This window comes from Leopardus geoffroyi, chromosome A2, assembly GCF_018350155.1.
Source record: "Leopardus geoffroyi isolate Oge1 chromosome A2, O.geoffroyi_Oge1_pat1.0, whole genome shotgun sequence".
NCBI classification, from domain to species: domain Eukaryota; kingdom Metazoa; phylum Chordata; class Mammalia; order Carnivora; family Felidae; genus Leopardus; species Leopardus geoffroyi.
Genome location: NC_059331.1, coordinates 63,221,872 through 63,247,636, shown reverse-complemented (window position 1 = coordinate 63,247,636; position 25,765 = coordinate 63,221,872). Strand labels below are relative to the sequence as shown.

At 55.8% G+C, this 25,765-nt stretch overlaps 1 protein-coding gene across 9 annotated transcripts in view; it reads left to right on the top strand.

The window, feature by feature from the left end:
- The window catches only part of TNS3 (tensin 3), a 217,867-nt gene that overhangs the window by 92,623 nt on the left and 99,479 nt on the right, over positions 1-25,765 (top strand). For all 9 annotated transcript variants that reach the window (XM_045494226.1, XM_045494223.1, XM_045494230.1 and 6 more), the window contains 9 exons: positions 2,841-2,893; positions 5,539-5,710; positions 7,432-7,482; positions 9,330-9,452; positions 12,767-12,831; positions 15,290-15,373; positions 23,371-23,483; positions 23,772-23,832; positions 24,902-24,977. In XM_045494226.1, coding sequence (XP_045350182.1) covers positions 2,841-2,893; positions 5,539-5,710; positions 7,432-7,482; positions 9,330-9,452; positions 12,767-12,831; positions 15,290-15,373; positions 23,371-23,483; positions 23,772-23,832; positions 24,902-24,977 — 798 coding nt within the window. The remainder of the gene's footprint in view (positions 1-2,840; positions 2,894-5,538; positions 5,711-7,431; positions 7,483-9,329; positions 9,453-12,766; positions 12,832-15,289; positions 15,374-23,370; positions 23,484-23,771; positions 23,833-24,901; positions 24,978-25,765) is intronic.

Below are 25,765 nucleotides of genomic sequence, written 5' to 3'. Positions count from 1 at the left end.
TCCTCAGAAGGCTTCCCGGGAAGGTGGGTGGGTAGCGTCTTCTTGCCAAGCACTGCGATCAAAGCGCAGCCCCTGGGGCCTGGGGTCTTTCCGCAGAGAGGTTTTCTCCCACTTCCTGTATGGGGTTAGGATGCAGGATTCTGGTGCACAAGGGACCTTCCTCTTTGGTAGATTTCCAGGAAGCTGGTTTCTGGGTCATTCCTCAGCCGTGAAATGCGCTGTGGTGTTTGAAGGGGGGCTCGGCTTTTGAACCCCACGAGCAGATTGGTTCGTTGCTCTCCAGCACAGATGCATAGAGACTGCATACCTGAGGGTACCCTTTTGGCCAGTGACGTGTTTTGGGAAGTCTTGCCCCTTCTGTAGAGTCTCCTAGCCGCTACACAGCAGAGTGGGCACCCAAGGGGCTACCATCTCTGTGTACCCGGGGGCCCATCAACCACACGTCATCTGCTTGGCTCCAAACGTAGCCTCTGAGGGAGGGAGTCCGGTGCGCATGGAGTTTCAGAGGCTGGCTTCCAGAGGTGGCTCGGTCCCAGCCGCTCTGTCCTCTGCGGTGGGGGCTGGGCTCGCTCTCCTGACCTCCTTGATGCTGGCCTGGCCCCCGGGGTCGGGCTCGGCAGCACGGGCCGTTGGGCCACCAGGGCCAGGGGATCGAAAGAGCCCTGGGTTTAGTGTCAGAAGTTGCTATCACATCTTCACTGTGCGATTCTAGACACAACACGGTCTTTCTGGATGCTGTTTCCCAGGCTGCCTATGGGGGTTCCCACCGGGAGCCAGGTGGCCCACCAGGTGTGGTGAGCTTTCTGACCGCAGTCCACTGTGGCCTGTCACAAGATGCTGCTGGTGGAACAGGGGGCCACGTGGTCAGAGGACCCGGACCCCGTCCCCTCAGGGAGAGGGCCAGAAACAGGGTCCCAAGCTGGCCTTGTATCTGTTCTAGGGACCCCTCCTGCCGCTCTTCCCCTCCATGCACCTGTTCGGGCCACGCCCGTCTCCTCACTGTCCCCAAGATGCAGAATAGAGCTACTTCATGGTCAGTCACCAGCTGTGCTCTTCCTGGGACACATTCTCTTGAGGTGACCCCCTCACTGCAGGGACCCCCGCCCCTCCACGCTGACCTGCGGCTCTGCCCACCTCCCTGTGCACCTGAGGGGTTGGGGAGGCCTCACCACCGGGCTGGGAGGAGGGGGTGCAGGCGGTGAGCAGTGGTTCTGGCCCGTCATCCGGTTAGGTGATGTGTGGGCTGGAAAGCGTGAAGGGCCTTGCCCTCAAGGAACGTGTGCTTTCTCTACAAACTTACACGCGTGGATCTTGTCTGGTTTTCAGTCCGTGCACATTACTTCAGTTTAAACTGGCACCGTGGGGCGGCTGCAGGTGGGGCTAGGGGTAGGGGCAGGCGGCCCGGCCTTCCGATTGCTTTGTGTGTGTGTGCACGTGTGTTTAGCGACCCGCCTTTCACGTATGTGTCTACGCATCGTGTATATGCACCTGTCGTGTGTCTGCCCTGGATCTATCTGCCATCCATCCATGCCAGGGGATGCAGGTGGGGATTCCCTGGGCTGGGGGCTGGCTGGGACCCCTCTGGGAAGTGCTGGGCCTCAGGGCTGCTTTGGGGAGAGTGGGCCCAGCCCCCTGACCTCCTGGGAGCCGCTGTCCACGCTGCTTAGAGTCCCAGGCACCAAGGGAGCCGGCTCAGTCCTGGACTCGTCTGTAAGGCAGGACTTGTACGAGAGGCACCCGTCCGCCAGGGACAGCCAGCGGGCAGCCTCCCTGGGCACTCTGTGCTTCTTGCGCCACACGCTCCCAGCATCACTGAGCACTCCATCCGCGGAGCGGGGCCAGGACACGCGGCAGGCTCCGGGAAGGGGCCGCCGAGTCCCAGGAAGGGCACTCGGGAACACCGTGCTGGGCTTACGGGCTCTCCCGCCTCTGCCATCTTCGGCAATGCCTTGCACACCTCTTTGAGCCTCGGTTTCCCCACTTTTGAAATGTGGGAGGTAATTCCTACTCACAAAGTTGCTGGGCGTGTCTCCTGAGATCGTGTCTACGCGGCCTTTGTGGATCACGTTAACACACACACAGAGGGAAGGATCTTGCAAATTGTAAAGTCATCACACCTGAGGCTTTTTCCCTGCAGGATGGGCTTTTTAAAAAAATGGTAGATGTTGGGGTGCCTGGGTGACTCAGTGGGTTAAGTGTTCAACTCTTGATTTCAGTTCAGGTCATGATCTCAAGGTTCATGAAATCGAGCCCCACGTCAGGCTCTGTGCTGATGGTGTGGAGCCTGCTTGGGATTCTCTCTCTCTCTCTCTCTCTCTCTCTCTCTCTCTCTCTCTCTCCCTCTCCCTCTCCCTCTCCCTCTCTCCCTCTCCCTCTCTCCCTCTCCCTCTCCCTCTCCCTCTCCCTCTCTCTCTCTCTCCCTCTCTCTCTCTCTCTCTCTCTCTCTCTCTCTGTCTTTCAAAATAAATGAACAAACCTTAAAAAGCAAATAGTAGAAGCAATAGAGAATTATCAGGCTTTGTTTTGTTCGAGTCAGTCTGATGATAATGGTAGTGATCTAGTGAGCGTTGGTCGAACACCTCCTGTATACAGGGGACAGGCATTTACAGGTGCCGTGGGTGGGTTTGTCCTGCTGGGGGTTCGTGGACCATGTGGCTGGGGGTCTGCAGTCATAGGGCCCTGACGTGCTGGAGACCCTCCCTGGCCGTAAGAGGCGCCAGCAGTCACCGTGTTTGACTTCCCACTTAATGACTAAATCACAGAACGGTGGCCGTCCTTCCTTCTCTGTGGGCTGGTGGCTGTGGACCGCGTGGGACTGACCTGTGCTTTGTCGTTTGCAGGCTCCGGGGGGCTCTGCACCGTCTGCTGCTGTCTGCCGTGCCGGGCCGTCCAGGTAAGCGTCCAGAACCTGGTGTCCCTGCCTCAGGCCAGATACGACAGGAAGCCTGAGTGTGGTCTTCCTCAAGTCTGTGGTCATGTTTCCAGGTGATGCGTGTCTGTGGTCGTGTTCCAAGGTGTAGAAAGCTCTTTTTTTTTCTCCCCCCTGGATGCACCTTCCCAGCATTGAAGCCCAGATTGTGGGAATGTGATTGTTTCCATGCACAGCCCTGGCTTCTTTGTGCAGGTGAACTTGGGGGGCGTTCCAGAGTTGAGCCCAGCAGGTACACCAAGCTCTGTCTGCCTGAGTCCGGGCAGGGCCTGCTGGGACGGCCACGGCCAGTGCTCCATGCGGGGCGGTCTCTCAGGAGCTGTGGTTGGTGGATAAGACACGTTATTACTTTTTATATCAGTGTTTAAAAACCTGATTTATTTTATTTTGTTTTGTTTTGTTTTATTTTATTTTATTTGGGGGTTGGGGAGAGAGGCAGAGGGAGAGAGAGAGAATCTTTTAATGTTTATTTATTTATTTATTTATTTATTTTTTATTTATTTATTTTGAGAGAGAGAGAGAGTCAGAGTGTGAGTGGTGGAGGGGCAGAGAGAGAGGGAGACATAGAATCTGAAGCAGGCTCCAGGCTCTGAGCCATCAGCACAGAGCCCGATGCAGGGCTTGAACTCATGAACCGTGAGATCATGACCTGAGCCGAAGTCAGACGCTCAAGCGACTGAGCCCCCCCAGGCGCCCCAGGGAGAGAGAGAGAATCTTAAGCGGGCTCCATCCTCCGTGCAGAGCCTGACATGGGGTCTGACCCAGCGACCCTGGGATCATGACCTGAGATGAAATCAAGACTCAGATGCTCAAATGACTGAGCCACCCACATGCCCCAAAACCTGATTTAATTTTTATTTATTTATTTATTTATTTATTTATTTATTTATTTATTTATTTATTTATTTTTTTAATATTATGCCGTATTATTTTTTTTTCAACGCTTATTTATTTTTGGGACAGAGAGAGACAGAGCATGAACGGGGGAGGGGCAGAGAGAGAGGGAGACACAGAATCGGAAACAGGCTCCAGGCTCTGAGCCATCAGCCCAGAGCCCGACGCGGGGCTCGAACTCACGGACCGCGAGATCGTGACCTGGCTGAAGTCGGACGCTCAACCGACTGCGCCACCCAGGCGCCCCAACAATCTTTGTTTCTTAATTGGAGTGGCTAGACCATCGACTCTAAATCTGACTATTGACGTGGTTTGGTTTAAATCTATCATTTTTACCATCAGTGCTTTTTCTCTTCTCTTTTCATCTGTCTCCTTTTGGACTTAATTTTTTTTTTTTAATTTTTTTTTTTTCAACGTTTATTTATTTTTGGGACAGAGAGAGACAGAGCATGAACGGGGGAGGGGCAGAGAGAGAGGGAGACACAGAATCGGAAACAGGCTCCAGGCTCTGAGCCATCAGCCCAGAGCCTGACGCGGGGCTCGAACTCACGGACCGCGAGATCGTGACCTGGCTGAAGTCGGACGCTTAACCGACTGCGCCACCCAGGCGCCCCCTGATTTAATTTTTAAAAGTCATCAAAACTCTTTTGCGGCCATATGTGCATAAGGCAGAGAAAAAACATCTTGGTGATGTTTTGCATCCTGATTTGAATAAATCAACTTAAAAGACTAAGTTTATGATGCTGGATCTGATGATGTTCCTTCCAGTGGGTATAATAACAGCACCGTAGGTATTCCTAAGAAGCGTCTGTCTTCCAGAAGGAAATACTAAAATGTTTATAAATGAGGTGGTAACAATGTCTGGGATTTCTTCACGGTGGCCAGAGTGGTGGACGAGGGGGTGTGGGTGGAAACGTGTGTTAATGTCGAAGTGAGACGGTGGGTCCGTAGCGGTTGGTTAAACTTTTGTAGGTTTTTGGATTTTCCAAAATTAGGAGAGAAACACCTATAAAAGGGGCAGTCGATAAACAGGTAGCAGCCACAAAGGCTTAAAGCTCCTGGTAGCAATGGCTGTGGACCAAAACCACCTTCCTGTGACTGTCCTGTGTCCCTTTGTGGGTTTTCTGTGGGTCTTACCGCCCTGGGGTTGACCTAACACCTCATCCCCGGCCACCGTCAGCTCTGGGGGCCTGCCCTGCCATGAGGATGAGGAGGGAGGGCTCTCAGGACATGATCCCCACGGTGCCGTCCCAGCCTCAGCAGCCCTCCCCTCTGTAGGCCCCGTTGTGGTTGGTGGTCCTGCCTCCGCACCCCTGCCCTCCCACCCCCAACTCCCCAGGAGCCCGCACACAGTAGCCCTGCTGGTAGAGCCGGCCGCCCCTGTGGCCAAGGGGAGGCACCTGTAGGGTGGCCGCCCATACTCCTTCCCAGCGTGTCCCCTCCATGGCCCCCACACCTGTCTCCAGGTGGGGCAGGAAGACCTGAGGACCCGCCACAGGGCCTCTGCTCCCACCATCCTGACCCCCAGGAGTGAGGACCAGGCTCCTCCCTCCAGAGTCCGTCCCCTGGGGGTCTCCCTCTGCCGCAGGGCAGGGGCTCCTGTGATGCAAACACACTCGGAATAGACACACAGCCCCCCGGGGGGCTGCCGCCGGGGCTCCCCTGCGAGCAGCCAGTGTGGGCACCTCCGCGTCCTGACCGGCCCCCTCTCCTAGGCCCGCGGTGCTGAGCCCCGCCATGGAGGACGGCCGCGAGCTGGACCTCACCTACATCACTGAGCGCATCATCGCGGTGTCCTTCCCCGCCAGCTGCTCCGAGGAGTCCTACCTGCACAACCTGCAGGAGGTGACGCGCATGCTGAGGTCCAAACACGGGGACAACTACCTGGTGAGTGGGGGGACACCGAATGCGGGGATGGTGGGGGGGGACACTGAGCCTGGGGATGGTGGGGGGGGGACACTGAGCCTGGGGAGGGGGGGGGGACACCGAATGTGGGGATGGTGGGGAGGGGACACCGAGCCTGGGGATGATATGGGGGGGACACTGAGCACAGGGATGGTGCGGGGGGGGGGGGCACTGAGCGCGGGGAGAGTAGGAGAGGGGACACTGAGTGCAGGGATGGTGTGGGGGAACACTGGGCACTGTGACTGGGAAGACACTGAGTTTCCTGAAATGTGAAGAAACCACTGAGAGTCTTGGGGTGGCCACTGAGCCTGTGGGGTGGCTGTGGTCCCTCACTCTGTGCCTGGCTTCATGAAGATGCCCCGGGCTCCCTCCCACTGGGGCTTTTGTTCCACGTGCCACCTGCTGTGGCATGAGGTCACGAGTGTCCCCGGGGAAGTGCAGCTGTCCCCTGCCCACGGCCGCTGCCCCTGAGCGCGTGGTGGGCAGCCATCCTGGTGCGCTGGGTGCTAGCGTCAGGAGGGGGCCGCCAGCCCCTGTGGGGTCGGCGTCCCTGCATCACGGCTAAGCCTCTCCCTGCTGCCGACAGCCGAGAACGCGTGTGATGTTGTGGAGGGGGAGAGTCCCCGCTTGGGGGTAAGCGCGGCCAGCGTCTCCCACATCCCCTGGCTTGCCCTGTGTGTTCGCGCCGTGGCAGCCCCAGGGGAGCGGCCCCGTGTGATCTTGGGTTAAATTACAACCCCTCACGCCTCCGCTGCACCTGCCCCGACGCTGTTCTTATCTCCATCCAAGCAGCTAATCTTCGCTCTAAACGACAAGGCCGTTATTGTGCCCTTATCGGTCTCAGATGACTAATCGGCCGCCTGCTGCCTGCGAACGAGGCAGGGCGAGCGGAGGTGACCCCGCGTTGCTTCCCACAGGCTGTGCCGGCCCGGAGCTGAGTGGTCAGGGTCGGGCTGGAGCCGCGCCGTCCTGGCTCCTGGGTCCCTCGGACGCCAGTCCTTGGCGTGATGACCTGGCTGCGGGCAGGGGAAAGCCTGTCCTAGTCGAGAGCGTCACACTCTTGTCCCATCACACTCTTGTCCCAGGGGCTTTCTTTCTCCCCAAGGCCCTGCAGGAACTGTCTGCCCCGTCCTGATGCCTGGCCCAGGGGTCAGCGCACGGCTGGTCCCCTGCAGGTGTCCTCTGAGACCCGGGAGGGCCCTGGGCCCTGGACACGCGGCTGTAGGGCCAGAGCCTACCCCTGGCCCCCGCCAACAGTGAGGGCAGCGGTCCCTGCCTTGTTTTGGGACAAGGACCCTTAGGACCCTTTGGAAATGTCTGAAGAAAGACCCGTGTGCGTGTCTGGTACAGATCTGAGTTAAGAATCCTGGATGGGCTCATCTCTTCCCCGTCTACACCTGCATCCTCTGATGGACATGCAGCCAGTATAACTAACTGAACCCGCAGGCCGTTGAGCGAGGCTGCCCAGGGTGACGGGTCTTATCAGGCAGGAGGGCTCTTGGCTCTGAGAAAAGCGGGTGGCGAACTGCACCAGCTGGACAGGCCCCTGTGCTCAGCTGTCCTCCGTTCCTACGTACGATTCCACCTTTTATCATCCTCGGTACCTCGAAGGCAGGCGGCGGGTGAACGTGAAAACCAGCGGTTTCCTCTTTGACCTCCGAGGACGCTGAGTTGTCTGACGGCTTGTTCCTTCCCCTTTACAGGTGTTAAACCTTTCTGAAAAGAGGTACGACCTTACGAAGCTTAACCCAAAGGTACGGACCTTCACCCTTTATGTTCTGAGTTTTGTTTTATCAAACGTGCACGATGCGTATCTACTGGTGCGGAAGCTGTTCCCGGCAAGCCTTTGTGGGATGTGACGTCATTAGGGGAATCAGGAACTGCCTTATCTGGGGGTTATTTTTAAATCAGCTGCTTTAGGGGCGCCTGCTTGACTCAGTCGGTTAAGTGTCTGACTTCGGCTCAGGTCATGATCTCACAGTCCGTGGGTTCAAGCCCCACGTCAGGCTCCGCACTGACAGCTAAGAGCCTGGAGCCTGCTTCGGATTCTGTGTCTCCCTCTCTCTCTGCCCCTCCCCTGCTCATACTCTGTCTCTCTCTGTCTCAAAAATATATAAAAACATTAAAAAAAAATTTTTTTTAAAAAATAAATCAGCTGCTTTAGTCTGAAGGAAGTACACATTTGCCGGAACTTGCAGAAATATACAGAGAGAGCCCACTTGTCCCGGCCCCTGTCTTCCCCCGGGTGGAACTAATGATAAGTAATAAAATGTCGATGCCAGAAGTCGATGTTGGTGTGATCCACAGACTGCGTTCAGCCACTCCTGGGTTTACACACGTGTGTGCCACAAGCGTGTGTGCACACGCGTGTGACGTCTCCTCTGCCAGGATCTCCTGCCTGCCACCTGTTTCGTTCTCCCTCCGTTATTCTTAGTTGTCAAGATTTAGGGGAAATTTTTGAAATTGCTCACGTGTGTAAGTGATGGCGTAAACAGCATACGTGATCCATGCGTGGGAACGTTCTGCAGCCACTGGGATAAGACAGTAGCGTCTCCGCTATGTGGATAAAAACCTCAGGGTGTCACCTAAATGCTACAGCTGTTCCCCCGAGTGGCGGAAGGGGGTATGTGATATTTTTCAGCTTGCCGGCATTTCTCTGAAATTTTCCATCGTTTCACGTTACTTCTGTTACTCCTAGGGAAGGGAGCTCGGCCCTCCCTTCCCCTTCAAGAAAGGAAAAGGAAAATAGAAAGTGTTTTGCGTCGCGGGGCAGGGGCGGGTGCTGGTGTTGGTGTCAGGCGATGAGGACCTTCTCTGTTCCGGCTCCAGATTGAAGCCGGGGCTCAAGGCGCTTCCTCCTTCGTGGGCCCGCTTCTGTCCTTTGAGGACCGTGTTTCTCCCAAGTGCACCCAGCGGGCCTCTCTCTGAGATGTTATCTGCACTCTGCGTGGGGAATGGCTCCCTGAATTTCCCCAAGCTGCGATTTTCGTCTGCCCGGAGGGATTTTTGGCAGTAGCTCCGGCCAAGAACTCCAGTTTCAGATCTGACCGGGCCTTGGCTCTCCCCACGAGCCCTGCCCCATTAGCGTCTCTGAAAGTCTTTTCTAGAATTGCCATCCCAGCTGCAAAAAGCAGAGTAGTTGTCTCACTGGGGGAACATAATCCTTCACGTTTTTCTTTCCAGTGAAGGAGCCTGGCCACAATTTCCAGCAGGTTTTATTTATTTTAATTTTTTAAAATAAGTTTTATCATGATTATTTTTTATTTTAGAGAGGGCGTGCACGCGTGTGTGCACGAGGTGGGGAGGGGCAGAGACAGAGGGGGGGAGAGAGAGAATCAATCCCAAGCAGGCTCCACACTGTCAGCACAGAGCCTGATGTGGGGCTTGAACTCACAACCCTGGGATCATGACCTGAGCTGAAATCAAGAGTCAGATGCTCAACCGACTAGGCCACCCCGGGGCCTTCCCAGCAGGTTTTAGAAGAGGAACTCGGCCCAGTGTTCCTTACTCTTAGATGAAATATAGATAGAAGGGCCGTGGTGGGGTGCCTGGTGCCACCAGAGCCCCCAAGAGGACCCCCGGGGCCCGTGTCTCGTTGCAGATTCTGGACGTGGGCTGGCCCGAGCTACATGCGCCACCCCTGGACCAGGTGTGCACCGTCTGCAAGGCGCAGGAGTCCTGGCTGAACAGTGACCCCCAGCACGTGGTTGTCATCCACTGCAGGGTGAGTGCCACCTCACACCTGGGGTGGAGGGCAGGGTGGGGGAGGCCGGGGGCGGGGCGGGGAGGGCGAGGAGACCGCCTGTCACGCCCATGGCGCTGTCCATCAGCCTCTGTGGTCATGTTCGCGCACTTGTCCTTAAAAATGAAGAGCCGTCATTCCCCTCTCCCAGAGTTTGGCTCCAGAGTTTGTGGGACTTGGGTTGCTGAACACGTAGCTGAACATTTTGAAACGAATGAAGGGCAGGAATGATAGCGAGCCATTTTATCTTCCTGCCATTTTGAAAGAAAGCCCTTTAAAAAAAATTTTTATTGTTTATTTTTGAGAGAGAGAGAGAGACAGACAGACAGACAGACAGAGCATGAGCAGGGGAGGGGCAGAGAGAGAGGGAGACCTGAAGAATCTGAAGCAGGCTCCAGGCTCTGAGCTGTCAGCCCAGAGTCCGATGCGGGGCTCGAACCCATGAACCTTGAGGTCATGACCTGAGCCTCCAGGCGCCCCAAGAAAGCCCTTTGAGAAGGAAAAGGGTGCTGTTAGGATGGACAGCAGTGGGCTGGGGGTGCCGTCTGACTCCTGCTGTAATGTACCCACCCCCATGCTGTGGGCAGGACACTGTTGCAAACGTGGTAGTCTCCCGGTCGGCAGCTGGATGGGGACCGGACGTGGCCACCCCCTCGCAGGCTGGCGGGCGCTGGCCGTGGGGGCACTGTCCGGGCTGTGCCTGGCCTCCGACCACCTGGGATCTTTTCTCTTCTCTGGTTTCGCACGGCCTCCCTGCATTCCCTGGCTTCTTGGATTCGGCTGCCGTGGAGTGCAGCCAGACGGAGAGCAGATTTCCCGAGCGGGGAAGCCTGTGGGCCATACCCTTCATGCAGGAGGTGCTTTGGGAAAGGACGGTGCGGTGGGTGGGCATTGGTCCCAGAGGGAAGGGGTCTGCTCCCCATTTTGTCCCTTATACACCGTGTTCTGTGACTGTCAGAGCATCTTGAAAGCGTTGACATTTCCTTCTTGGGGTGTCTCCTTTTCAGATCTTTTCACGTTCCAAAGCTGCACGAAAATCCATCGCGTTATGGAGTTTAGTTTCAGAGAACCTCCCCCTCGGGCTGTGTGGGGCTTTCTGCACAGTCTCCCCCCAGGGTACAAAGACCCCCTGTTCTAGGGGCAGTGGGACACCTCCCGGCCCCCCTCATGGAGTGCGGTGGCTCCCAGCTTGGAGGATAAGCCTGTCAGGTGCACACGAACAGGGACGACGTTTCTTTCTCTGCTTTTCTTGCTTTTTCTCATTTCTAACTTGATTTTCCTTCTCCATCAAACAGCCAGCCAGGCCCCCCACTAGTTTTCTTACAAAACTAAGCTAAGTGGAGCTTTTCAGGATTGCATTAGACGGAAGGACCTTCTCCGAATTTGCGTCTTGCTGCACACTTCAAAAGAAGATAGGCTTTTTAAATTTTTAACCAATTCTTGTTAATTAAAACAAACGGGTCTTCGTTTGCCGTGGCCTGGTGACTTTGGTGGAGCGACGGTGATGCCCCTGTGGCTCATAGGCCCCCAGGCCGGGCCCCCGGAGGATTCTGGCACACTAGACCTTGAGAGTTCTGGAAAACCTTGCACCGTTCTGGGGGCGTGGAAGCCATTCCCGAGGTGTTCTAGAAAACGTGCCGTGAGAGAGAAGCCCCCTCTGAGTGTGAACTTTAGATGTCGGCGTTAACAGAAGTTCACCTTGATCGTAGCAGGGGTGACGTCGGGGACTTGGCCAAAACCTGCGAGCTCAGCAGAGTGTGTGTTTCCTTCCGCACGCTCCAGGAATGCGGGCAGAGCTGGGGCGCTTGGCCTCGGGGGTGGGGGGCAGACACAGGTCAGCCCTGCAACGGCCCTGCTCTCCTGTCTGCTGCGAAGGGTAGGGGTTGTGCGGTTTTGCCCCTAGTCTCCTTCACTGCCCACCCACCACCTGCTAGCTGCTGACTGAGCAGACGGTTCTTCTAGAAGTTTCCATGCCCACATCATCTGGTTTTGAGTCTGTACAAAGGACTCACCTTCAGCAACTTGTGCAGTCAGTGATTCTGACAACTGTGGAGGACAGACAGCTGGTGGAGTTGAACCTTTCGGAGTCTCGTGCGAGCACCACAGAGACCATGAGTGACCGAGCGCGGTGGCCGTGAATGTCCCATGAGTGCCCCACCGGGCCGAGGGGCTGTTTGCTAGCAGTGGGTTTGTGCCGGTAAATGGCGTGTGTCTGTGTACCTGACTTGCATGGGCAGAGAGCTGCCCGCTCCTAGGTGACATTCCCATGCGGTGTGGGTCCTCAGAGCTGTGACCGGATCTGCTTGGCCATTTCTTCTCGAGGACCGACGTGGGGGCCTGCGTGCTGGTGCCCCTGCCATTTTGGCTTCATGCGCCTCTACGTCCGAGTTGGCTGACTTTTCATGAAAAACCCAGACTGAATATTTTGGGCTTTTGCGGGTGCGGGGTGACCGTAACTGCTCACACCTGCCGTTGACGGTGGAAATACCCCTCGTGCACCTAAGCAGACGGGCATGGCCGGGGTCAAACAGTGACAGCTGACCTTTAGGTGACTGTCACGTGTCACAGATGTCATAGTTTTGCTTCTTCTTCAACTGTTCAGAAACATAGCCCTGGGCTTGCAGGTTGTGTGGACACAGGTAGTGGGCAGAAGGGGCTGGTGGAGTGTGGTTTGCTGACTGCTGGGCTGGGTTGTGGCAGTATGTTCCAGAAGGTGGCAGGCAGCCTGTCACAGTGGTGGTGTTGCCACACACCCAGTCCTGTGGGTCCCGTTGGCCCGTGGTTCCGGCTGGCTGCCGCGTCTGGGCTGTGTGTGTCTGTGGTCACGGACTGAGCCCCTGCATTCTTGGGCCACGGTCCCTGTGTGTAACCAGGCAGGGCTGGGTAAGCGGTGGCAGGGGTGAGGTGCTGCCAGTACGCTGGCATCTGCCCTCCGGGCTTTCCAGGCTGCGTGTGCAGCCCTCATAACCTCGGCCTGTGGGGCGGGGCTTCAGCTCACTTGCAGGCGAGTCTACACCCGTTGCGTGCCTCCCCCCGCACATGCTGCTAGTCCCCAGTGGGAGATGGCGACCTGACCGGCCACCTCCATGCAGATCTGCCCCATGCCCCAGGTGGCACCTGCCGTGGGCACCCGGTGTGCACGCTGCCTGCCCGCTGGATGCTGCCATCCCCAGATCGGGGACCGGTGGAGGCTGACGGTGGCTATCCCCCCCAAAGCGGGCTCTTTGTCATCTGCGAGCGTTCCGTCTCTGCGGTGTGAGTCCAGAGAAACTGAGTCCCTCTTTTGTCTCCTGCAGGGCGGAAAGGGACGCATCGGCGTGGTGATATCGTCATACATGCACTTCACCAACGTGTCGGCCAGGTACGAGGGGCATCGCGCTGCCCTGGGCGTCGGAAGCTCTGGGATGGGGTGGGAGGCTCGGCAGGCCCTCAGGGCGGGGAAAGCGCCCCGCTAGTGGTTGGCGCTGCTGAGAAGGACGTGCAGGTGTCTGATTGACCCCGACGTCGCCTTGAGGCAGCTGGCGAGCGCTCCCTCGTTCTGTGACGAAAACAGCAGGGACGGACGTCACCCGTCTTAAGAGCGAGAGCTGCGTAGCCTCCCTGGATACCTTGTACCTTGTCAAGACGAGTGGCCATGGCGGTTTGCGTGTCCTTGGCGTCTGGAATGTACTTTGCAAGTTGGTCTTTTCTCCCTCGATCCTCCTGAGTAACCCAGGGGGTGAACTAGTCACCGCTCATGCTTTACCGATGGGGAAACCAAGGCTCGGGGAGCTGTCTCCGGTCCCCTCTGGTCCCCGGGGGCCGGAAGAGCCACCACGGGACCCTTGGCCGGGACGTCGGGCGCAGGAGGCTGGCAGGAACCTCCTGGTGCGAACCACTCACGCTGCAACCCAGCCCAGAGCGTTGTTCCCTGTGGGTTTGCGTCCACACGTACCCTCCCGTGAAGCGGGAGCTGCCCCAGTTCTGAGGACACGCGCCCTGTTCATAGCGGCCCACGGATCCTGGCCTTGCCAGCGCCAAGGAGTGAAATTTGACTTCCCAAATGTTTTCTCTGGACGTGGACCAGGGAGCTTGGGGCTGCCGGGGGGGGGGGGGGACCCAGCCCCCCGTGCAAACCGGATCCCCCCTTACTGATAGTCAGCGGCTGGGCGTGTGCCAGACTCCGAGGCTCCTGCTCACTCGGACTCCCTCCGCCGAGCCACAGCCTGCGACACAGACCACATGCCGCCTGCACAGCGTCGTCCCCTGTTTCTGCCGCAGCCACGTGGCTGCGCCTGCAACCCGGGCTCCATGGGCGGGGGCTCACCTGGCAGGTCAGGGGGCACAGAGCCCAGCGGCTTCGAGCCCTAGAGCACCCGCAACACCCCTCCTCAATCCTCCACTGTTCTCCATAGTCGGGGCCCATCTCTGCCACAGAGTCGGGCCATTTTCATGAACCTCAGAGCCATGGGGTCCTCGCCTGCGAAGAGGGGAATGGTGGCTGAGCCTCGTGGGGTTTTGTGGCCGTTCAGTGCATCGTGGCATGTAACGTCCAGTACCAGTACTCGGGTATTTGCCGCTGTTAATGCTGTTGGCAGCCACACGAGTAATGGTGTTAAGTACTTCTCGCTAAAATGGAGCGACACCTGCCTTTCTGTTTTCTTAAAAATTTTTTTTAATGTTTATTTGTTTGAGAGGGAGAGAGAGGCAGAATCCAAAGCAGGCTGACCTGAGCCAAAGTGGGACGCTTAATTGACTGAGCCACCCAGGCACCCCTGGAGCACGTGTTTTTAAGAGCTGTCGTGAAACCGTGCTCCAGATCAGATCCGAAACTGGAAATCAAACAGTAGGGAGGATGCTCGTGTGTCGGCTCCCTGAAGACGAGCAATCACAGAGACCATGAGCGGGAACACTCCTGATGCTAACAGTGACATCAATACTGAACACGCACAGGCCCAGATGCGTTATCAGTGTCCCATGTTTAGTGGGACACGGGAGCTCCGGGGAAAGGAGTGCTTACAAGCGAATGGGTGGATATGTAACCGTACTTTCCAGCTTGAAAACATAAGTCCTCGACATGGTAAATATTCAGAACTTGAGGGGATCTTCCGTACGGGACCAACCCATCAGTCCAGCTTTAAGACAAACGCAGGCGGTGAAATACCCATTTTCTGGAGGTGCACGTACACGCGCTAAGGGGAGGGCTCACCCGTAGATCACATTTCCAAGGAAGCTTTTTGCTGCGACCTCTTGTACCCACGTTCCACGATTCATCTGAGTCAGATCAGGCAGGCCCGTGAAATGCCCCATTACGGGGTCTCCTAGATCCTGCCGTGTGCGCTGGTGGGCGTTGTAGAGCTGAGGTCAGCGTGGGATTGTTGGTGAGCAGCGTTCCCCGTGGTGGCCACCTCGGAACCATGATGGCGCAGCCTTCTGACCCCCACCTCCCCCGGCCTGCTGACAGTCGTAACCCCCCTGTGGGTCCCACACTGCTCTCCGGGGGCTTGCTGGGTGTTGCTGACCGTAGAGCTCTGACTGTGCCCCAAACCCCGGTGATCCGAAGACTCATGCGGGGCCCATGGAAGCCACCTGCTGTTTGGGACAGAGCTCCAGACCCGCAGTCCTGGCTTCCACGGTGGCCCGAACATACTCCCGGGATTGGGGTCCAAGAGGAGATGCTAATGCTAGGCTGGGGTGCACGCGTGCAGGCGCGGCAGAGGTGGGCTCCCGTGGGGGGCCGGTCACTCAGGACAGCCATACCACCTGTCCCGTGTCACCCCCGCCATCTGTGACTCCACGGGGTTAACGCCGTGTCTCCGTCCGTCTCTCTTCTTCCCCAGCGCCGACCAGGCCCTGGATAGATTTGCGATGAAGAAGTTCTACGATGATAAAGTTTCGGATTTAATGCAGCCGTCCCAGAAACGGTACGTACGTGTCCCCACGCCTGAGTGAACAGGTGGGTGAGATTTCATATTTCAAAAGGTGGGGACAGAAGAGGCGTCTCCCCTGACGAGGCAAGAACGGGAGGGGAGGGCTGGTGGGTGCCCAGTGGCAGAGATGAGCCACTGTGTGTGGGTGGGAGGGGAGCCCCCGGCCCCGGCTGGCTCTGAGAGGGGGACCCAGGCGTCCTTCCCGCACACTCGGCGCAGGGGTGGATTTGTGCTCTGATGCTGGAACTGGTTTCTATCTGCCGGGTCGGGTTGGTGAACTGTGTCTGTAATCTGCTGGCGGGTGGAGGTTCTGGGCTGTGCAGGCCACGTGGTCTCTGTCACAGCTGTCCTCACAGGAGAGCGGCACAGGCATTCGGAAATGAGCGAACGTGGCTCTGTGGCAGGTTTGTGGTTGGCCCCGACCCCTGTGCTAGACGCTCAGCTCCTGAGCCCGGGGCGTCTTCCATCATGCTAGCCTCCCTGGCCTGCCCACTACCCTCTCTCTGGAGCCCCCGGGATGCTCGGTGTGCGGGGTCGGAAGGGCCCTGGGACAGCCGACTCTCTCGCCATGTGTCCCCAGGGGAGTGCACGCCGCCCTCCGCGCCCAGCTGAAGAAGGCGGACGGGGTCAGGGTGTGCGCAGCGGGTCAGGGTCCAGCGAGAGGGGTCCTGGGCGGCCTCCTCCCAGCCCCACGTCTTGCTGACAGTGACACGGAGCCGGGCACACAGCCTCTGTGCTTCTATTTTAAGGCTGACAGCAGGGGATTTGCCAAGGATGGCTGAGGCAGTTGCCAGGATGGCTTTCTGTCTCCTGCACCTGCTTCCCTCAGCCTCTGAGGGAATCCTTGGGGAGGCTCACAGGCGTGTTTCGGTTCCATCTGGGAGAGGGATTTCAAGGACCACCAAAGGCACTGCCTCCTTTTTTCCTGGGTGTTTCCCGTGTCCAGGTCCGTGTGTGTTCAGACCCGGCTGTGTGGGCGGTGTGGGACCCTGAGTCTGAACCCACTCTGAGCCACACACCCCACAAGGGAGTGTGAGTCGCTTGCAAGAAACCCAGCGTTTCATTAGTATTACAGGTACACCAAGCCCCTTGTTCTGTTTTGAACCCTGACGTGGCGTTTCCCTGTTGAGCCCTTTCCAGGGTGGCAGCAGATGTTCCCGTGTGGGTGTAACTGAAACTAGGAGGGAGCCCCCTGGATGCTCTGCTCCCGCCAGGGAAGGGGGTTCCCATTTCTCCCCTGCCCCTCCCCCTGTCCTCCTCTCCCCTCTCCTATCCTTCTGCTCCTCCTCTCTTCCTCCTCCTCTTCCCCCTCCCTCCTCCACATCCTTCCTTTTCTTCCTCCACCTCTTCCTTTTACCTCTTCCTCCTCTTTCCTTTTTCCTTCCCCCCTCCCTCCTCTTGCTTCTCCTTCTCCTCTCCCTCCTCCTCCTTCTCCTCCTCCCTCTTCCTCCTCCTCCTCTCTTCTTTTTCTTCCCCTTCCTCCTTCTTCCTTCCTCCCCCTCCTCCTCCTCTCCCGCCTTTTGCCCATCCAGTAACCCCTGTCTCTGGCAACCACCAGTGTGTTCTCTGTGTGTGTGAGCTTTGGAGCTTGTTTCATTTGTTCATTTGTTTTGTTTTCTGGTTCAACATGTAAGTGAAGTCATAGGATATTTGTTTTTCTCTGTTGGAGATTTTACTTTACATGGTAGTCTCCATCCAGGTTGTTGCAGATGTTAAGATTTCTTTCTTGTTTTTAGAGCTGATTAACATCCTGTGGTATATCTATGCCACACCTTTATTCGTCTGTCCTTTGATAGACACTTGGGCTGTTTCCATCAGTTACCATCAGTAATGCTGCAGTAACCACGGGTGCAGATGACCTTTTCTTTCTTTCTTTCTTTCTTTCTTTCTTTCTTTCTTTCTTTCTTTCTTTCTTTCTTTCTTTTAATGTTTTTGATGTCTATTTACTTTTGAGAGGGAGAGACATACAGAGTGAGAGCAGGGGAGGAGCAGAGAGAGAGGGAAACATGGAATCCAAAACAGGCTCCAGGCTCTGAGCTGTCAGCACAGAGCCCGACGCGGGGCTCGAACTCAGGAACCCTGAGATCATGACCTGAGCTGAAGTCGGATGCTCAACTGACTGAGCCATCCAGGTGCCCCCAGATGATCTTTTCAAGTAGGTGTTTTTGTTTTCATCGGCAAAATACCCATATGTGGAGTTACCAGACCATATGGTAGTTCTATTTTTAACTTTTTGAGGAACCTCCACACGGTTTTCCACAGTGCTGCACCAGTTTGCATTCCCAGCAACAGCCCAAGGGCGTTCCTTTTTCTCCGTGTCCTTGCCAACACCTGTAGTTTCCGGTGCTGTTATTTTTGCCGTTCTGACAGGTGTCACGTGGTAACTCATGGTGGTTTTGATTTGCATTTCCCTGATGATCAGTGATTTGAGCATCTTTCCATGTGTCTGTGGGCCATGTGGATGTCTTCTTTGGAGAACTGTCTGTTCATGTCTTCTGCCCATTTTCAATTGGATTATTGTTTTTTTGTTTGTTTTTGTTTTTGTTTTTTTTGCTGTGGAGCTGTATCCCTTCTGCATATATTTTCGATACCAACCCCTTATTAACCACATTGTGTAAGTATCTTCTCCCATTCCGTGGGCCGCCTCGTCCTTTTGATGATGGACTCTTTCGCTGTGTGGAAGTTGTTTTAGTTTGATGCGATCCCACGTGTTTATTTTTGCTTTGGTGTCTGATTAAAAACGTCATCACCAAGACCGGTGTCTTCTTCTAGGATTTTTATGGTTTCAGGTCTTATGTTCAAGTCTTCAATCCATTTTGAGTTTAGTTTGTGCACGGGGTAAGACAGTGGCCCCGTTTTCTCAACACTGTTGATTGAGGAGACTGCTTTCTTCCATTGTATATTCTTGGCTCCTTTGTCATAAACGAATTGACCGGACGTGCGTGGGCTTATTTCTGGGCTCTCTCTTCTGTTCCATTGACCTGTTTTGATGCCAGTGCCGTACTGTCTTGTTTACTACAGTTTTGTAACTTAGTTTGAAATCGGGAAGTGTTATACCTCCGGCTTTGTTATTTTTTCTCAAGACTGCTTTGGCTGTCTAGGCTCCTTTGTGGTTCCATGTGAACTTTAAGGTGCTTTTTTGTTTGTTTGCTTTTTGCTATTTCTCTGATGAAAAATGCCATTGGAATTTTGATAAGGTTTGCATTGAATCTGTAACTTGCTTTTGGTAGGATGGACGCTTTAACGATATTGTTCTTCCCAATCCATCAGCATGGAACGTTTTTCTGTGTGTGTCATCTTTAGTTTTTTCCATCGGCGTCTTACGGTTTTTAGCGTACTGGTCTTCCACTGCCTTGGTTAAGTTTATTTCTAGCTGTTTCATTCGTTTTGATGCAGTTGTGAGTGGGTTGTTTCTTTCTTTCTTTTTTTTTATTAAAAAATTTTTTTAAGTTTATTTATCACAGAGAGAGACAGCATGAGTGGAAGAGGGGCAGAGAGAGAGGCAGACAGAGAATCCCAAGCAGGGGCTTGAACTCACAAAACTGTGAAATCATGCCCTGAGCTGAAACCAAAAGTCAGATGGATGCTTAACTGACTGAGCCACCCAGTTGCCCCTGGGCTGTTTCTTAATTTCTCTTTCTGGTAGTACATTCTTAGCTGTCTAGAAATGCAACCTATTGATGTATGTTAATTTTGTATGCTTCAACTTTACAAAATTAAAAAAAAATTTTTTTTACTGTTTATTTGTTTTCAAGAAAGAGAGAGAGAGAGAGAGAGAGAGCATGAGCAGGGGAGAGGCAGAGAGAGAGGGAGACATAGAATCTGAAGCAGGTTCCAGGCTCAATCTGCCAGCACAGAGCCCGATGTGGGGCTTGAACTCACAAACCGTGAGATCATGACCTGAGTCGAAGTCAGATGCTTAACCGACTGAGCCCCCCAGGCGCCCCAACAACTTTACCAAATTCATTTATTAGTCATAACAATTTTTGAAGGGAGGATTAGGGTTTTCTATGTATAATATCATGTCACCCACAAACCATGACAGTTTTAAATCTTTCTGATTTGGATGCCTCTCATTTCTTTTTCTTGTCTGATTGCTGTGGCTAGGACTTCAACACTATGTTGAGTAAAAGTAGCAAGGGTGGGCATCCCTGTCTTGTTCCTGATCTTGGAGGAAAAGCTGTCAGCTTCTCAGCATTGGGTACGACGTTGGCTGTGGGCTTGTCATGCATGGCCTTCGTTATGTGGAGGGTTGCTCCTTGTATACCAACTTTGTTGGGACTTTTTATCATAAACGAACGTTGTATTCTGTCCAGTGTTTTTTCTGCATCTGTTGATACCATCATATGGTTTGTATTTCTATCCACTCAAAATGCTCAGCACCCACCAAAGAAGAATGTTTGCCTTATTTTCTTCTTTTTGCTCTTAGGATTTACTGTAGCTTTTTAAAAAATTTTTTTTTAAACATTTATTCATTTTCGAGAGACAGAAACAGAGCACGAGCAGGGGAGGGGCAAAGAGAGAGGGAGGCACAGATTCCGAAGCAGGTTCCAGGCTCCGAGCTGTCAGCACAGAGCCCGACGTGGGGCTCGAACTCGCGGACCGTGAGATCATGGCCTGAGCCAAAGTCGGATGCTTAACCGGCTGAACCACGCAGGCGCCCTTTTACTGTAGCTTTTTCAACGTTTATTTATTTTTAGGACAGAGAGAGACAGAGCATGAACGGGGGAGGGGCAGAGAGAGAGGGAGACACAGAATCGGAAACAGGCTCCAGGCTCTGAGCCATCAGCCCAGAGCCCGACGCGGGGCTCGAACTCACGGACCGCGAGATCGTGACCTGGCTGAAGTCGGACGCTTAACCGACTGCGCCACCCAGGCGCCCCTTACTGTAGCTTTTTAATAGCAGTGCAAGAGTGTGGAAAATGGAGGAAAGCCCTCTCACTTTCGCAAACCCACGCCTGCCACGTGTACTTCCTGTCGGCGTGCGCTGAAAGCTGTAATGTTGACGTTGCGTAATGGTCGTATGGGCTCCATTCTGCATTCCCAGGTGAATCTTCCTGCACCCACAGGCTAGAGGGATGTTCTCTACCCAGCTCCCGCCTTGGGAGATGTTCTCAAGTGGGTAGGTGACTGAGTGCGTGCATACAGTACGCCTGGAAGCACTTTGAGGCCCAAAGAGCCCAGGACGGACACATCTGTGTGACAGAGGCTCTGACGACCCCCTCCCTGTGGTCCCGGCCACCCCGGGGGGGACGTCGTGGCCTATGTCAGGACTGCGTTTGAGAAACCGTTTCAAAATGGGTCTCGTGGCAAGTGACTTAATTAGTTTGCCGGGGGTTTGTGGGGGTTTGTTGGGGCCTCAACAGCAAGCCGCCTCCAAGCTTTCGCTTAATTAATACTTGGTGATGAGCTCCAAGGCGGGACCCTGTTTGACAGGGGGTCCATTCTCTGCCACTCTGTTCCTTACTCTTATTTTTTTTATGTTTATTTATTTATTTTGAGAGAGCGAGACAGAGAGACAGAGAGAGGGTGAGCAGGGGAGGAGCAGAAAGAGAGAGAGAGGGAGAGAGAGAATCCCAAGCAGGCTCCACACTGTCAATACAGAGCCCGACACGGGGCTCGAACTCACGAACCGTGAGATCATGAGCTGAGCCGACTCAGCCACCCCGGGCGCCCCTGTTCCTTACTCTCAAAAGCCACAGAGCGGTCGGCTTCCGGCTGATGCTGAGGAGCCCCTTTATGAAGCCCCGGGGTTGCTGATGAATGTGGCGTTCTTTTTGCTCTGATAAATAATTTAGAACACCGTTTCTTCAGTCTTAGCTTGTCATCAACGCTGTGCATGTGACGAGTGAACGATGAGGTTTCTGTGCCCCTTCTCCTCTGCACTCTTCTTCCTGGGAGGGGGTCGAGACAGCGGCACACGTGTCCAGACTCCATCAGGGAGGGACCAGCGGACCTTCCCAGAGGCGCAGGGCAGGAGGGGTCCCGAGGAGGCCCCTGGTGGGGTCCTTCCTGTGACCGACCCTGCATGGTGAAGGGGCCAGAGCCCTGATGTCTGGCCTGCAGAAACTTAAGATTCGTAGGTGTGTCTGAGAGCCAGACACACCCCAGTATAGTTTCATTTGGCTTTGACGTTTCTGTAGTCTTGACACAATGCCTGTGTGTCTGAAAGAGCATTTGTACGGGAGGCAGGTGGGTGCAAAGGGACTGGGTGCCCATCCTCTCTCCTTGGGGAACGTGCCTGCTGCGGCCATCAGGTGTCCCTCGGAGCCAGGGTGGCCCTCCCCATGCCCTCCTGTGGCTTACCCAAGTGCAGATCACGTGTTTGAGATTCAAGGGAGCCCCAGCCGTAAATTCCCGCTTTGGCAGCTGGTTAAGCAGCGTGGCAAATGTCGGCAGATCTCAAGCTGCTTTGGCACATGAGTGACGCGTGTGTGTCTCCCTCCCGTACACGCGCCGTGTCTGCACCTTCTGCACAGAGATGAGCGGGAAAATGACCTCCCAGGGAGTTTCTTCCCTCAAAAGCAGGAGGAGGTGGTGGGAGACGGTGGAGCTGTTTGGAACGGGATTTGCAAGCTGTGTGCTGCGAGAGTCGGGCAGGCGGCTGGGGCCCTTGCGCTCCTTCTTGCCTTCACCGCGGGTGAACACCACAGCTGGGACCGGTCCTACCCGCAGTCTGCTGGAGGAACTGATCAGGAAGCCCTTTCATTTTCTTTTGTGTCTCCTGTCCACCCGTGGACCGATTTTCTGGTCTTTGGCGCTGACGGGGGCTTCCGGATGGCCGCATACAGATGTAGACCTGTGGAACGTGGCCTGGCTACCTGTCCCCCGTGTGCAGCCTCCGCTGGCTCGGCCGCCGACCCCGGCCACAGCTGCCGAGCAGGCTTGCAGTGCACGTGGTTGTCGTCCCGGGGCATTCGCGCTTGTGCTGACACTTTGGGGGACAGCGGGACGAGGCCACCCCAAAGAGAACTTCATAGAGATTCGACACGTGTTGTACCGTACAAGGTTTTCTTACCCCTCCCTGCGTGCACGCTGGAGTAAATCAGGGCGTAGAGACGGGGTCTGAATGATGTGTGCGCCCAGCACCCGTGAGGAGCCCCTGGGGCCAGCATTGTGCGTGGACTGGCCAGCACGCAGGCACACGGTAGTGGGCACACGCGGGGCCACCGGCCCGGCTGCACATTTGGGATCTGCTGCCAGTCAGCTGCCTGCGGCCCTGGAGACCGGAAGGGGCGACCAGCCGTCTCTGGCTGCCGTCCTGACCTGCCTGGGTCGGGGTCTCGGGCTGGGGCTGGGCGCGCAGAGCCGAGGGTCCCGTGCTGAGCTGGGGCTTGCCTTCGAAAAGCAGGAGCCACAGACTTGTGATTGTCACAGCTGGGGGGAGGGGCACGGGTGCAGGCTCCACTCTGTCCGCACACTTTACACGAGTGACATTTGTCATATGTGCTTGTCTTAGGAGTGGGGTGATGTGCGGGGGTGGGGGTGGATGGGATTCGTTGTTCCTTAATGGCATTTGTGGTCACAGACATGCTTATTGTACATCCCCCGCTAAACCTTCATGATATGAGAACCCACGCCTGCTTGGTGATGGGCGCTCTGACCCCTCTGATGGGCAGGGGGCCTGTCCAGGGTCTTTGCGTGGGGTGGGAGGTGAGGGCAGAGGGACCCTGTTAGAGGTGTGAGGTGCTTACAGAGCCTCTCCTCCCCCACGGTGGGGGGGGGGGGGGTGGAGGACTGTGACAGCCCTGTGGCCTGGCCCCACGTGGCTCTGGGCTGGGGACAGACGGAGAGGCTGCCCGCAGTGTGGGGTGTCCAGAGATCCCGACGGGGCTGCGTGCCCAGGCTGTGCTCCCCAGGGTCACACCTGGATGCTGCGGCCCCCCTCGCTGTGAGCAGTGGGGGCTGGGGCCCCTCCCAGAACCCCAGGAAACGTCCGGCTTGGGGTTAGGCCCCTGCTGCAGGGGCCCTAAGCCGCCGTCGCTTTGCAGGTACGTTCAGTTCCTCAGCGGGCTCCTGTCGGGGACGGTGAAAATGAACACCTCGCCACTGTTCCTGCATTTTGTCATCCTGCACGGCACCCCCAACTTTGACACGGGTGGAGGTGAGTGTCCGCTCCCAGTGGGGTCTCGAGGTCTGCTGGCCCATCCCAGACCCTGCACTTGACAGGCCCCCCCTTTCTCCCACGGAGAGGCTCACATGGGATCCGCGCCCCGGGTGTCCTGGTCACCGGCCGGAGAAAGCCAGTGAGGGGGGGCTCCTCTCCCCAGGGACCCCGGTGACCTTATACCAGCGCTGCTTCTGAAGCTCGGGCACAGCCCGTGGCCACCTTGTCTCTCTTTTGCTGTTGGCCACACTCCTGTGTCTATAGATGATTCCGCCTCTCTTCCAGCGTGCCGGCCCTTTCTGAAGCTCTACCAGGCCATGCAGCCCGTGTACACATCGGGGATATAGTAAGTGTGCCGCCTTCATAGGAGATGGGCCTTGCCGAGCCGCCTGTCCTGCGGGAAGGGGTGGGGGCGTCCAGCTGGGAGTGCCTGGCCAGCAGTCAAGGCAGGTTCACGGTTGGCTCCAGAGAGGGGTGTGGACGCGGGGCCTGGAGGGTGGGCAGGCCCCAAACTGTCTGGAAGTAGCCATACCAGAGTCCCGTGCTTTTCTCTCCCCCATGCGTTTTATTTTTTAAATTTAATTTAATTTAATTTTCTTATTGCTTATTTTTGAGAGGGAGAGAGTGCAAGTGGGGGAGGGGCAGAGAGGGAGGGAGAGACAGAGTGAGAGCAGGGGAGGGACAGAGAGGGAGACACAGAACCTGAAGCCGGCTCCAGGCTCTGAGCTGTCCGCACCGAGCTGGACGCGGGGCTCGAACCCACAAACTGTGAGATCATGACCTGAGCTGAAGGTGGACACTTAACTGACTGAGCCCCCCAGGTGCCCCTCCCCTGTGCATTTTAGACAAAGGGCAGACACATGTCCTCGGAATTTGTATGGTTTCTAGGCTTTTCTGGTTTGCTTTTGTGTGCATTTACATGTTTTATTTTTATTTTAAATTTTATAGTTTATTTTTGAGAGAGAGAGAGAGCATGAGCAGGGGAGGGGCAGAGAGGGGGACACAGAACCCGAAGCAGGCTCTAGGCTCCGAGCTGTCAGCACAGAGCCGGACGTGGGGCTCGAACCCACAAACTGTGAGATCATGACCTGAGCCGAAGTCCGACGCTTAACCAGCTGAGACCCCCCTCCACCAGGTGCCCCTAGATGTTTTATGAGCGTTAGTATAAAGGGCATCAGGTAAGATGTGGCCTCATGGTGCTGCCACCACTCAGAACGAGCTGCCGTCCTGTGTCTGGACTGACCGTGGACCCACACGTGGGTGGCAGCCTGGCCGTGATGCGCTCAACTTGGATCCCTGAGCCTGGCGGGATGTTTCGCGTCATCTCTGAGTTTGCGTTACGAAGTCGCTTTTCTCACACAGCGTTTCTGTTAAGTCGTGAGGTTGCATTAAGCTCTACCTTGTTTATCCCCAAGCAACATCGGCCCGGGAAACCAAGGCAGGGTCCACATCGCCATCGAGCCGGCCCAGCTGCTGAAGGGGGACATCATGGTGAGTGCACGCGGTGTGTCCCCCTCCTGGTCAGTGCCTCGAGGAGTGAAGGGTGGCCTTTACTTTGGGGCAGCTGGCTTGTTGTCTGAGTGAAGCTGTTTTATTTGGTTTAAAATTGTTTTAATGTTTATTTATTTTTGAGAGAGACAGAGCGTGAGTAGGTAGGGGCAGAGAGAGAGAGGGAGACACGGAATCTGAAGCAGGCTCCAGGCTCTGAGCTGTCAGCACCGAGCCCGACGCGGGGCTCAAACTCACGAACCATGAGATCGTGACTTGAGCTGAAGTTGGATCCTTAACCAACTGAGCCCCCCAGGCTTCCCAACCTTTCTTTTTCTCCCACCCAAAAAGTAGCTGCTATCAATCCAATGTTTCTCCTTTTTGTAAAATTGCATTTCCAAGTAATGAGAAAGACAGAGTATGAGCAGGGGAGGGGCAGAGAGAGAGGGAGACACAGCATCCGAAGCAGGCTCCAGGCTCTGAGCTGTCAGCATGGAGCCCCATGCGGGGCTCGAACCCATGAACCACAAGATCATGACCTGAGCTGAAATCAGGAGTTGGACAATTAACTGACTGAGCCGCCCAGACACCCCTAGAGCTATTTTAGTAGAAGGGACAGGGCGAATGGTGAGAACCGCTTAGCAGTATGTTCTCCGAAATGCGAGTCCCGGCTCGGCCACTGCCCTTCCGAGGGTCCCTGGTCCCGGCTGTGATGTGCGATCTCAGGCGTCCTTAGAGGCCCCCGTGTGCAGTCCAGCTAGCGAATCACAGCTTGGCTGATGTCCTAAACA